The sequence below is a fragment of the Nicotiana attenuata genome, chromosome 5 (assembly GCF_001879085.1).
Source record: "Nicotiana attenuata strain UT chromosome 5, NIATTr2, whole genome shotgun sequence".
In the NCBI taxonomy this organism is placed as follows: domain Eukaryota; kingdom Viridiplantae; phylum Streptophyta; class Magnoliopsida; order Solanales; family Solanaceae; genus Nicotiana; species Nicotiana attenuata.
The window spans coordinates 18911177-18925208 of record NC_031993.1 but is presented as its reverse complement, the minus strand read 5'-3'; the positions used below and the strand labels follow the sequence as shown (position 1 = coordinate 18925208).

General features: G+C 42.1%; 1 protein-coding gene across 1 annotated transcript in view; it reads left to right on the top strand.

The window, feature by feature from the left end:
• LOC109226027 overlaps positions 11829-14032 on the top strand; it is a 2634-nt gene continuing 430 nt past the window's right edge. The window contains exons 1-3 of the mRNA XM_019390832.1: positions 11829-11834; positions 13700-13850; positions 13958-14032. The exon at positions 13958-14032 is cut by the window's right edge and continues 2 nt beyond it. Of these exons, the coding sequence (XP_019246377.1) occupies positions 11829-11834; positions 13700-13850; positions 13958-14032 (232 nt within the window). The remainder of the gene's footprint in view (positions 11835-13699; positions 13851-13957) is intronic.

The following is a 14032-nucleotide window of genomic DNA, read 5'->3' as shown; positions in this document are numbered from 1 at the left end:
ATTTCTAAAAGACGGGGTTTTAGCCATACATACCTCAATATAGATTTCCTTAATCCCTACAGAATTCCGGATCTCTTAGCACTTTGATCTATTGTATAAGAATTACAAATCGAACCAAGAATTAGGGACAAGATTAGGATTCTAGCTCGTTTGAGCATATTATCAAGCATTAGGGGTGCAGTGTGATCTTGGGTCCTTTTTGAAAGAAATTTCTTTAACTATATACCCCAATTGTTGTCTCTTTAGTTCTCATCCTCCTCATACCCCATTATCCCTTATGCATGCAAAGTTATTAGCCCTTTTTACCCTAGAGCTCAATTGCTAACCACTTATCTTAAATAGAAATTTCGAAATTACAGATTACTGAACAAGTTCTTACCTTTTTAGAGTGAAGACCTAGCAATTCTCTTGACGATCTTTAAGGTTTTGGGGTAAGAGTTGGGTGGGGATTAGGTGAAGGTCAATGCTTCTGTCTCTAAAACTCCTCTCCTCACTCTATTTTCAGTAGAAATAACATAGAGAAGGTCGGATGGGGTGTTATTAATGGAACGGGTCAGGTTTAAAAAAAAAGGAAAATAGGAGCCCGACTCAAATATGCGATCGCATTTGCGATCACAAATCTGACATGCGGCCCGCAGAATGGACCGCAAAATGCTCCCCAAAATCTGAAGACATTGTTTGGGTATGCGACAGAAATGCATTCCGCATACCCGTTCTGTGGTCGCATAATGCACCGCAGAACTGCTGCTTAAAAATTCCAAGGGAATTATGCAACGACTATGCGGTCCGTATATCGATTATGCGATCGCATAATTGACCGCATAGTTGACCTTAAATTGACCAACACACTGTTTCACTCTGCGGCGACTATGCGGTCCGCAAAGCTGTTATGCGACCGCATTCTCGACCGCAGAATCGCACTTTTCTGGAAAACATTATTCCTTGACTTTTTAACGTATAGATCAGTCCAAAGGGTCCGAACCGCGGAGAGCTTGCGAGCCGCGAAGAATTTTTACAAGTTTCTAACACATATTCCTAACTTGGCACTACGAGCTCTCGGGTTTTGAGTAGAAATTTTCACGGGGCCTTACAGTTGGTTCGAGGACCTTGTTTGAACTCCCGTCAAAGATTTCTTTAGCTCTGGAATGAGCCACATCAACCGCCGCTAGTTTGGTGGGATTCGAAGCATCGGCATCTTTCCTTGTACGGTTTACCAGTAGGCAATCGTCATCTTGTTCTTCCTCCTGGTCCCGAAGACATTGGGCCGTTTCTAGAGATAAGGCCGATGCATCTGCCTTAGGCTTTCGAGCCAAGTTTTTCTTTGGCTTTAGGGGATTTTCGGATGACTCTCTCCTCCTCTTTCTTTCTTTGGGGGGCTTTGGAGCCTACACTTCACCAACTGGGGCCGACCTCAATTCAACGACATCTCTAAGACCTGTGTAAAATCGAGATCAGTATCTCGTAATAGAAATATTAAAAAGCAAAGAAGAAAACTCACCATGGTTTTTTGCCTCCCATCGACCCTTCGCCAGATCTCGCCAGCAACGCTCCAAGTAAGAAGAGGCGGAGACCAGCTTTCAGACCCAGCCCTCGAGGTCCGGGAAACCAAGCAACGGCTACACCATCGCAAAGAGGTTAGATCAAAGAAAAATGTGAAATCGGGAAAAGAAAAGAAAGCAGGGTATACTCACATTTCATGTTCCAATCCTCGAGGAACGACATCCAATGAGCAAGAATCAAATTAGAGGTATTGACTCAGACAAACCGACTCATCCACCCACGGTCCTTGTCCTCATTGATGCTAGAAGAGAGGGATTTTAAAGATCGGCATTGCAACTTTATCAATCCCTCGCGATAAAATTGGGGACTATACAATCTGATAACGTGATCGAGGGTAAAAGACATTCCCTCGATTTGGTTCAAAAAGAACCTGATTAAATAAACAATTCGCTAGAAGGAGGGGTAGATCTGGCCGAGCGTCACTCGGTATCGCTGGCAAAAGTCAAGATGACTGGATCTATGGGACCCTGGGTTGGAATAGCGAGGCCCAATGTAAACGGGTAAGTATATACACTCAAGTACCCCGCTTTATATGTGGTGATATCTTCCTCAGAGGAAGTAATCACTATTGCCTTATTGTCCATTTGCAATCCTCCTTTACTTGCTCGAGCTCGACCTTGGTCATCAAACAAACATATTGAGACATGGGCTTGCACAGGTGTTGAAATAGGTTTTTCGATTTTAAAATCGGATATTATCTGACACGGAGGGGGGATGCATTCCTCGATACAATAGTCTTGGTCAATCGAGAAGATGAGAGAGTTTTTTCCATTTAAGGAACATAATTAGAAGTTTTAGCTATCACTATGCGGTAGATCCGAGAAGATGAAAAATGACGTTCGAAAAGAGAAGAGAAAGCTCAAGGAAATTGAAAACGCTAAATGGGACTTTGAAAGCAATTTGGTAAAGTTTGCAAGGTTGAGGGATCTATCTATTTATAAAGATCATTTAAGCATGCTGAGGAAGCCAAAAGGTCAACCGTCAGCTGCCTACAATTAATGATTTTGAGAATCATACAGAAACCAAACTTTTCAGTCACTTCAATCGCTTATGTTATGATATTGGCATCAGGATCGAGGCATCGTGAATTAATTTATAAGAATTCATTAAGGACAGCCTACGAGTCGAGCAAACATTCACTCAAGGGCTACCCGAGTTCGAGAATTCTCATTTGGGGGACTATTTATAAATCCTAAAGGCTAACTTTATTTCGAGTTCGAGCAATTACTCACTCGACTACCAAGCCATAGGGCTACCCGAGTTTTCTTATTCGGGGACTATTTATAAAGCCTAAGGGCTAACATTATTTCGAGTTCGAGCAAATACTCACTCGACTACCAAACCCAAGGGCTACCCGAGTTCGAGCAAATACTCATTCGGGAACTATTTATAAAGCCTAAAGGCTAACTTTATTTCGAGTTCGAGCAAATACTCCCTCAAAAACTAAGCCCAAGGGCTGCCCGAGTTCGTGAAAATTCTCACTCGGGGACTACCTATGTAGCCTAAGGGCTAACTTTACTTCGAGTTCGAGGAAATACTCACTCGACTACTAAGCCCAAGAGCCACCCGAGTTTGAGAAAATTCTCACTCGGGAACTATCTACGAAGCATAAAAGAGCTAACTTTATTTCAAATTCGAGACCTTGCTCTCACTTAACTCGGACTCAGGAGTCCTAGTGTCCCGAGCTCGCATCAAATCAATCTAAGCCTAGACCGAGGATTAACAAAGAACCTTACGAGGTATTATATTAGTCGATTAAAAACGTAAGGTTAATTATGTTCCGGGTCTAGTATTCGGACTAATCTTTAGAGCTATACGCTCGAACTTTTCACAAATGAAGGTAGAATGAAATTCAACGCGAAATAGAGAAATTCTATATATTGGCAGAAGATGTTTACAAATCCCACGAGGGGCCCTTACATAGAAACAAAGAAGTAAAAACAAAAATCCAAGAATCTAATAGACTTTCAGGAGCATATCCTCGAGAGCAGCATCGTCGAGAACCTGCTCCTTGGGGACTCCATCTCGATCTCTAGAGAAAATTGTGGCCTAGTGAAAAACTTGGCGAGTATGGGCCATATCAGCATAACTGTTATGAAATCACTTCTTGAGACATTTTATAGGTGTGGGATGCAAAAGTTAGTGGATTATAGTGCCACCTCACTCCATGGAAAGCAAAAGGAATGAAGCGCCACACCGGGTTGAAGTTAAGAGAGATGAGGAGCAGTGTAAGGTTCGCATATCTTCTGATACGGGAAGAATTCGACGCCTTCTCTCGTTGTTTCGAGCCAACGACAAAAACAACAACGTTAAAAAGAACAACAACAACAACGCAATATAATCCCACTTAGTGGGGCAAAGCTTTAAAATAGGAAGCCTTGGCGTAACTGGTAAAATTGCTGCCATGTAACCTTGTTGATAGACTTGAACCATAAAAACGGGTGATTAGAGGAAGCGATAGAGAAGGGGAAGTGCTAAAAGTTGATGAAGAAGGAATGTGTGTATTTTTCGTTCAGCCAAGTAGTCCCCTATTTATAGAAAGTCAGTGACGGTTCGTCGGCACAAATTGCTGACCAATGCTGGCATGCATTAAATGCTTTTGAGGATGGGGACCGGTAGTGCATTCAATGTTTTCTGGGAAACAGACCAACGGGATGTTTCGATCACTTCAGGCGCTTACATCACGGGCATGACATCATTGCGAGAGGCTCGGGAAAATCGAGGTTCGAATCGTTACTTACCATCTCCCTCTAAGAAACACGGGGACTATCTGTATACGATCAAAACCAAGGAGCCCGATTTTGAGGTCTTGGATTGGATTGTGAATCCGAGTTCGGGAGGCTCGAAGTTTGGGCCAGATCTGACTGAGGGACACCCACCTCGAGGAAGCTAATCGAAGGCCTGGCACGACCTACATCGAGGGCAGCACAATCTTGAAGTCAATCAAGAAAGAGCGGGAATTTCTCTAGGACACGTGGACTTAATTAAAAGATAAGGTTTGTACGAATGGTACAGGTCCGTACTAGGCCGTTATACAGTTGTACCAATAGAATTCTTTACCATTATGAGGAATGTACTATATTGATGTTTTTCCCTCCTATATAAAGGGCACCCCTATCATTTTGTAAAAGGGATCTGATATTATTGTTTTCCTCCTATGTGGAATGCTATTATTCTCTTGTTTAACGTGATCTATATTTATTCTTCAGCTTTATTGCCTTTACTTTATTGTTCATATTTTATTGGTCTTAGCTGACCTCGAGGTCCCTAAATAATCGAGCTCGAGGCCCCTACTATTCCAACAATATTGATTCAGTTCATTATTTCTTCTTGCTTAAGCTCAATATTACTTGTACAATCACTAGTATTAAAATATATCACAAATCTTCAAAACCACAAACCATCTTTAATTGTTACTCACATTTTTTGAGGTAAACCCAAGTGTTACTATTTGTAGATATTGGCCATGTGTGGCATGTATAGTATGTTTTCTGCTTGCGTACAGGTTTTTAATCTAGTGTACGAAGGAGACTCTGGAAAAATTTTCCCAATGTCTCTATGAATAAATTTCTAAGGGGGGAAGGATGTTACATCTCGCATTTTCGTACGTTAAAGTTTCGTCTTCAGTTAATTGAGTAGACTCGGGGTGAAATTTTCTTGAGATTATAAGAATTTAGGATATTTATAACAAGAAATAAGTAAGTGCCGTGAAAGATAAAGGGTACACGAATCAAAGAAAATGAATTTCGTTGAAGGTTGTTGATTTGGGACAAAATACAGTCCGATCTATAATACCCGGTATTTATGGACTAGTACCATAAAAGGTACCATATGACCATGATAGTATTAAAATGAGTAGTATTTTAAGTAATTTGAGATTATTCTTCATTATGGAGGTAATTGGTTGTTTATTGGTTTAACAGGAGATTAACCATGTAATTAAGGATTTGTGGATAATTTTAGGTGGGGACAAAGCCCCCCACCCCACCCCCACCCCCCATGTGGCAGCAAGTGGAGGAAGATTTAAGTAACTCTTGCCATTAGACAATTCAAATAGGATGCACATGGACAACATTCTTAAGCCGTCCCTTGCAAACACGTAGGAAGTGGACTTTATATCAGTCATCTCTAACGTATCTTCAATTGATATCAAATTCATTTATTAAGGGAGTTATACAGAAAGGAAAAGCCAAGAACGAAGGTGAGGGAATTTGGAAATTCATATGAGACTCCATATTATAATAGCAACGGGATTTTAAGATTCCAAGGGAGCACGGTGCAATCTTTCTCAACAATATCATACGGATTTTTTCCTACTCCAGGTATGTTAAGGCTAAGCCCTTCCTTCATTTTGGCATGATCTCGTAACTACATGTGTTTGATAACGAGGCATAAAGAGAAGTTCGTATTCTTGAACTTATGTACATTATCCTAGTCTCATAAATTACAGTATTTTCCATTATCTGGACTTTATATTCAATTGATTATTGTCTTCTTCCAATCAAGATAGAAGAGGTTATATATATATATATATATATATATATATATATATATATATATATATATATATATATATATATACATATATATATATATATATATATATTTAGTGTTACAGTATTTTCACCACCATCGAGCTATAATCGGTGGGCAGGCCCCTATTGGGCAACCTCTGATCAGATGGTAAGTTATATACCGAGCCTACTGTGGCCGAGCGCCTATGAGCGAGCCTATTTGGCTGACATACAGAGCCTAGTATGGACGAGCGCCTATGAGCGAGCCTACTACGGTAGAGCAGTGATATATATACCGAGCCTTATAGTGATGGACGGCTATTTTACTTACGATATTGAGAGAGTTGAGTCAGTATCAGTGTTTACCGTGAAAATGCTAACAACAATTAAATTTGTAAATGGGATTCTAAAAATACGTGATCTATTCCCGAGCTAGTTTGAAAGGGTGATTAGTGCTAAACGTGAAGTAAAATAATAAAGATCGAGCTAGCCAAAATGATAATCGAATCAGTAAGGGACGTTTCTGAGCTTAGGACAAGCCAATTGATACCTCGGGGCCAGACCTCGAGCCTACTTCGAGGCTATCGTGGGTAATCTTATCGAGGGTAGTTGGGAAGGGAATAACCGATAAATATACAAATAAGTAAGACTTTATATGATCAAATTTGAGCGAAACGTTTGAAGAACAGATCAAGAAACAATAAAATGCTAAAGACGATCTCGAGATTTAATAGGAAAATCGAGAGAATAGCTATCGGTGAATATGACTTGAAACCAGAGAGGAATTTAGAGAAAGAGAGAGAGAGAGAGAGAGAGAGAGGGAGAGAGATTATTATTGCTTTCTTTGTAAGGCCAATGGGAGATATCTTACAAGGTGTTGGTGACCTTTCTTTTATCGAATGAAAGGGGGCGTCCAAACTTAATATGACAAATAAATACAATAAAATAACGAGATGTGACAGCCTGCATTTCTTTGTAGGAGAACTGGCGTCAAGCCGTTTGGAGAAGTCTCGCGGGCCCCAGTCACATCCCTTGGGGGATATCTTCGCCCATCAGGGTCCAAATCGATGCTCGATCTGGGCAAGGCATCGGCTAGGTCTCGAGAGGGAACCGGATCGAGATCCCGTGCCTTCAGGATTTGCTCTTCGAAGCATTGTGTCGAGGAAAATTGGTCTCCCGATTTCCCCGCATACAATCAGCAGGTAAGCACATCTTCAGGTTATCTTTGACTTCCAATTAATTTCAGTTATTATATTAGCAGTTCATTTTAACCTTTCAGTTATTTTATTCCCTTGCATACTTGGTACATTATTTCGTACTGACATCCCTTTTTCTAGGGAAGCTGCATTTCATGTGTGCAGGTTCAGACAGACAGACGGGTAGACCTTATAAGTAGGTGTTGCCCGAGTTCAGCTTTATCGGTAAGCTCCGCATCCTTCGGAGTTGCCGGGTCTAGATTTTTCTATACATCTTGTGTATATATGCATATAGGTTATGGGTAGGTCGGGAGCCCTGTTCCGATCACAGTACATCCATCAGTAGAGGCTTGTAGACATAACCTGTCAGTTAGTGCACTATATTGGGCTTGTAGGCCTTGTATATATATTTTGTTAGTTTGTCAGGTGTAGTAGTTATGAAGATTGGGCCGGCTCAGCTTTATATTGATGTTTAGTCAGCGTTAGTTTCCATTCTGTTTTATATTTGGCCTTGCAAATTGTCTTGCAATGTGGCTCAGCGATTGATAGTTTCTGTGCCTGCAACATTTCAAAGATAACGCGAAGAGTAACTTCCTGCTCTTCCCGGGCGGGGTTTTTTGCGCTTCTAGTTGGTCGTTGCATCGTACGCTCATGTAGGTGTGAGACGTTTCGTCTAATTGCTTAGCATCCTACGAATCTGCGTCTACTGGGATTGGTCCGGGAACGCCGTCAAGATTCTGTGGAGGTGCTCCGACGGCCGGAATGGCCATGCTGTTTTCCCCGTGGTCTTCGAGGCCGTTGTTCTCAACCCTGTTTATCGAGCCGCGCATTTTGACCTACAATCAAAGAGTTCTCGGGCAAGAAAAATTGTGAAAGATATCGTGCGTTCAAGTGACGAAACTAGCAAGAAAATAAACACTATTATTTTTAGCCCCACGGTAGACACCAACCTGTTTACCGTGAAAATGGTAATAACAATTAAATTTGTAAATGGGATTCTAAAAATATGTGATCTATTCCCGAGCTAGTTTGAAAGGGTGATTAGTGCTAAACGTGAAGTAAAATAATAAAGATCGAGCTAGCCAAACGAAAATTGAATCAGTAAGGGGCGTTTTCGAGCATAGGACAAGCCAATAGATACCTCGGGGCCAGACCTCGAGCCGACTTCGAGCCTATCGTGGGTAATCTTATTGAGGGTAGTTGGGAAGGGAATAACAGATAAATATACAAATAAGTAAGACTTTCTATGATCAAATTTGAGCGAATTTTGTACGGGTTTATAAAGAAACTACTCCAAGTTTGGACTTTGAGCTGCCTCCCATAGAACCTATTGCTCAGCAGATCCTTTTTACAGAGGAAAGTATTCCCTATCTTAATTCCCTATATACGAGTCTCATTGAGAACGGGACCCAAGGGGAATACTTTATCCAAGTTATACAATTTATTCTAGGATAGTCTTTCTTTTTCTGATGGTTCCTGACGTACTGGAGTTATAACATTTGAATTTCTCTTACATTCTACGTTCACTTTCACACTGAAGCTTGAAAGGAAAAGTCAATTAAGAGAAATTCATAGCTATCTCCCATAGGCTATTCTTTAGATCGTTCCACTCGTTTAAGAATACTCATACAGTCTAATAAAATAATAAAAAAACCCAAAGAAAAGAAGCGAGGCTCGCTGAACTATTGATTAACGTCCTTCAAAGAAAAGAGCGTATTCTATTCCTTGCATGAAGAGTTTGATCCAGGCTCAGGATGAAAAGCTGGCGGCATGCTTCACACATCCAATTCAGACTATGTTTTCGATCAATCTCATTCGCTCTCTCAAATTTCTTATAATAAGAAATGAAATATCTGATTTGCTCTTTCACCTAGTTAAAGAAAGGTAATTGTCCGCCCAATAGAGCTTAGCCATGAATAGGCCGAAATGGTCTCGCGAAGCCGGTCCCCGGAATCCCAACGACAAAGTAAAACTTAGACTGGCCTGCTTAAAGCTAGCTTTCTAACTCTTTGGTCTATAAATAGAACTAGATCTCGACCTGGCTTTCTCACACTAAGAGGAAATGCAGACTTTCGGGCTTGAAGACTAACTTGGAAACCAGGCTTTCGCCCTTTAACCCAGCTTTCAAAGAAAACTGTCTGGAACAGCTGCTTTCAAGCATCAAGAATTGATGATGCCCCCCTTAAGACAGCAACTGGGCCCCCGGTAAATGGAACGGGCTGGAAAGAAACAACAATAGCAACTCCTTCTAAAACCCAGGAAAAGGGGAGATAGAAAGACTATTCAGTACAGCGGAGAGAGTCTATTTGATGGTAAGAGCTATAGGAGCCCTACTTAAGGCTTTTACAGTATAGTAAAAATATATGATATTAGAGAAGAACGGGGAAGCAAGGGAAGGAGAAGCTGTTGTGAATGAATCGGTCTTGGGAGTAAAGGCGTGCCTTAAGGCAGCGAGGGACGAAAGGATAGAATGATTCTTTGTATGCGCGAGCTGAAATACAGTTAGTTTCATTAGAGCCATTTTCTCACTTAGTTACCAACTTCCAATTCAAGTGCCACCGAGTAAATGGTAGCTTCAGATGAGATAAACCCTTGAGTCCAACGACGGATCGTAAAGTAATGGTCTCCAATGACCCAAGGTTTTTTTTACATGCTGATAATCATTCTTATTCCCTTTCTCCGAGTTGAGGACATTCATTGGCTGCGGTGCCAGTTACACGATCGAACATCAGGCAGTCACTTCACTAACAACTAGAATGATAGCAGAATGGCTTAATGAAACTACCAAGACTAGAGGGATTGGAATGATTGCAAAACCCTAACTTCCAAGACTTTACGATTAACTTACCACAATAGGACGAGAGGGAGATGCCTCAGACTAAGAAGAAAGGGCGAAGGAAATGGCCCCGAAAGAAAGGAAAGCTAGGACATGAAGTACATTCCCCCATCAAAGGGGTGGAGCTAGTTAGACCATTACCGAAAGATTCCATTCCAATCCTTAAAAAAAGAAAGAGAATGGAAAAAGCTCGTGACACAAGAAGGGCAGGAACCTTAATACCTGAGGAAAGAGATAGAAATGGATTACTTGCTTCTCCAAAGGCCCCACGCGGTTAAGAAGCTGAAAGAGAAGCTACTGGGACGGGCATGGGCATCCTCACTGACGCTATTTAGTTATTCGGGATCAGAATTCCCACTAGAGAAGACGGGAATTGAGTTATGATTGATGAAAGTCTGCTATGTATTAAGTAGTAAAAAGAGTCTCAATTGACTGGCATCGCCCTTCACTCAAAAATTCCTCAAAGAAAGCAAGCAGCAAGTCAGTCTGCGCATAGCATACTATCTCAGTTATTCTCCTTTCCTTTTACGACCGGTCGAAGGGGAATAGAAAATGTTAGTCAAGGAGTGAAAGCCACTTGACTCTAAGGAGAGGAGCTCACTATCAGGACGGACGGGTATAAGCGATTAGCGATAAGCTATAGTTTCCCTTTTGCCTCGAATGACTGCTTTAAAGTCAATTGTGATAGAGCTCTTTGAAAGGAGGTTAAGGCATCTGGATTAGGTTCCGGACTAAGGGACTGAATTGGCACCATCTTTTCAGCTATGTCAAAGAGTCATTTCCACGCCACTGATGCTGGAGTTGTCGAAGCTTGGGCTGTCTACTATGGAATGAGGCTAGCATTGGAAGCTTTCTTTTACCGAATAGATGTGGAGACAGGCAGTGCAATGTGGGAGCCGTGCTCCAACAAGACCCGAGCCTAGCATTGGACACATTGTGGATGATATTAAAGCTCTAATTTCTTCTTTTGAAGTTTCTAATTGAATGCTGATACTCAATGGTAAGAGGGTGGCACATCAATTAGCTAAACTATCCATTTCATCATCAGGGATGGGGAAAATATGGTTATAGGAGGTTCCTGAATAAAATTCCTCTAATAAACNGGGTAGAGCCTCTAGCGCCAATGTCGATGAATCAAAGGTGTCTGTTTATGGTATGGAATAGGAAGAGCAAGAATGGAACCGCTATCGCTTGTCCTATCATCCGCGATGAGCTTCTTTCATTCGTCAGTATGGGGTAGGTAGAGTCCTTTGCTCGTATGCTTGGCATTACTATAGTCGCACCAGTCTTCCTTCCTTTTTAGTGCACATGAAACGGAAACCCTAATAGAGACTACCCACACGGTGATCAAAACTCTTCCTTCTCTGCTTCACTGTCAATTGATTGGCGCATGAACGAGGCTGTAACGGAGCATGTACGCGACGATCAAACACGGCTTTGCCAGCTGCCTGTGATAGGAAAAAGAAAACTTGATCAGATAGTTCGTGCGGGGCATTTCCCACCTCGCCTTTGATCTTTCCCTTGCCGTGTAGGTAAAGCTAGAAGAGCCTCATTGGCCCGACAGCTGACAAGCAAACCTTCCATTCTTATGTTTACATCACTTCTCTCTTTCTCGCATTGACCGGACAAAGGTTTCAAATGAGCATCCCATGGGGCAGCCATAGCTTGAACCTTCCTTCTCGCAGTCAGCTATATAACTCAGGCAGCAAAGGTTCGAGCAGGATGGCGGTTAGTCTTCCTCGTCTCTTTCGGGTGGGCGGCGGGAATAGCTCTTCTAGCATCAGCATGGATTGACCAGAGACTGGGAGTAGTCGTCATCTTTTTCCATAGTAGTCATCCAGCAAGAAAGGGAAAGACCACTTAGCGCAGTGGAATAGGAAAGAGAGCGTCGAGCACAGCTTTCGTGTCACCAGAAATCCTTTTTCGTTTATTGGGAGACTGAATGAAAAAGGCTTTGTCAAGCAGGCATGATTGTCACGTCGATCGACAGTTGAGAAATACTATCTCCGGGGCCCTCACTTTAGGGCTATCTTTCACCGTTGACAGACATGGTTCAACGTGCCAGCTACGCTTCCTCTTCTAGAACAGTGACAGCCTAGTCTGATTCCCCCTTACGAAAGTGCCACAGCTCCTTCTATCATAACCCCTGAAAACTGGGCATTCGAAGCATCATTCTCATTCTATGCTCTATGCCATCTTCCTTATACTTTGACTTTTAATTCATGTGCGCAAACCTCCCTCACAAAGGAAAGCGGGAAAGTCATCTTTGCAAACAAAGGCCTTTTTCTTATACTATGGAATCTTGTCCAAAGCGAGCGGTCATGTAAACCCTTTGTCTATTCGGCTCTTTCCTTTAATAAGAACAATCTAAATGTGACACTTTCATGACGAAATACCGGGAATTTTTGATACTAGAGTCCCCCAGGAAATTAAGCCAATGATCGACTGTCCCTGCCCATTCTAACGGGGCATTCTATTACTTCAAGTCCCACAGCTCTAAATGTGCCTATTCCTTCGACACCTTTCCATGGAAACAGGGGAAAAATGGCTTATTCCGCATCAACCTAAGCCCGCTTATTCCGACTAAGTGATCCATTGGCGAAAAGAGGGCCTTCCTCCTTCTTGCTTGAAGCTCTGTCAAAGAAGCATTCTATTCCGAAAAGGCTTAGGGCTAGGCTAAACCTCCCTCAAAGCCATGAAGTCCCAGAGCTCTTATTCCAAGAACTGGTGATATTCCCTTAACTGCAGATTCAATAGCACCGGTTATGAACCCCAAAAACAACAGGAAAGAGAGCACCGTCTACTCAGACTGTCACACCGGCAACGAGAGCAGTAAGAGCAGATAGTGGAACAGAACTAGCAGCAGATAGGCATTCAGTTAGCTTGAAAACGGACTCGTAGTTAGAAATCAGATGCTTCCTCAACAACTATCTTTAGAATGTCCTATCTCTCTCTTCAACGCTTTAAAACGAGCTAGAAGGCTTCTCTTAAAGCAGAAAAATAGGAGTTATAGTAGTTTCAGCTATTCGATTCGAATGAGTGCCCTCACTTCCTTTCCTTACTACGATATGCCCAAAAAAAGAAAAAGAAAGTGCAACATATCAAAGAGCGATGACACAAATTATCAGTGACCTCCTACATAACATATGCGAGCCTTACGTGGACGATTTGGTAGTCTTTTCAAAAGAAAGAACCGACCACATCGAAAATTTACGCAAGGTCTTCGAAAGGTTAAGAAAACATCAATTGAAGATGAACCCGAAAAAATGTGCATTCGGGATCGGGCGGAGGCCTTAAATCAGTAGGGCAATAGCATAGCTATTATTGACCTGACCCCTATTACATTACTTAAGCCTACTCTTTCTTCAAGATACGAAACGAGCAGCCGAAAACGGCTGTCCCTATTGTATTTTAGATGGAGTCATCTACAGGGCTAAGAATCTTACCTTTACTTAGAGAGGGGTAGCGGTACCATGCTCTTCCGTGCTCGTAGGTTGACTCACCTATGCATCCCGACTAAGGTCTCACAAACGTGCACTTCCCTTATGCATCCAACCGCTTCACTAGTGTGAATAGGTTATACAGAAGGGTAGGTTGGTTATATACTCTTATGCGCCTTCCTTCTTCGAACCTTTTGGTATGTATTGCCCCCTAACTATAGATCAGATCCACCAGACAAGAAACTCAATTCCGCACTGCTGCTGAGTCGTCGGACTTATCCACCAAGGGATTCGTGGAATTTCTGTGGATTGCGTTGGGGGAAATCTACCAAAGCTAGGCAGATAGATAGACTCCTTTCCCGCTGCTAAGGGAGAGCAAGAAAGAAAATCAAATGATTGTTTTTTAACCAGCGCCCTCTTTTGGGTATGCAGGTACTAAGAGTCCTCTCACTACCAACCAGCAGACATCATCTGGCTGGGTCTTGC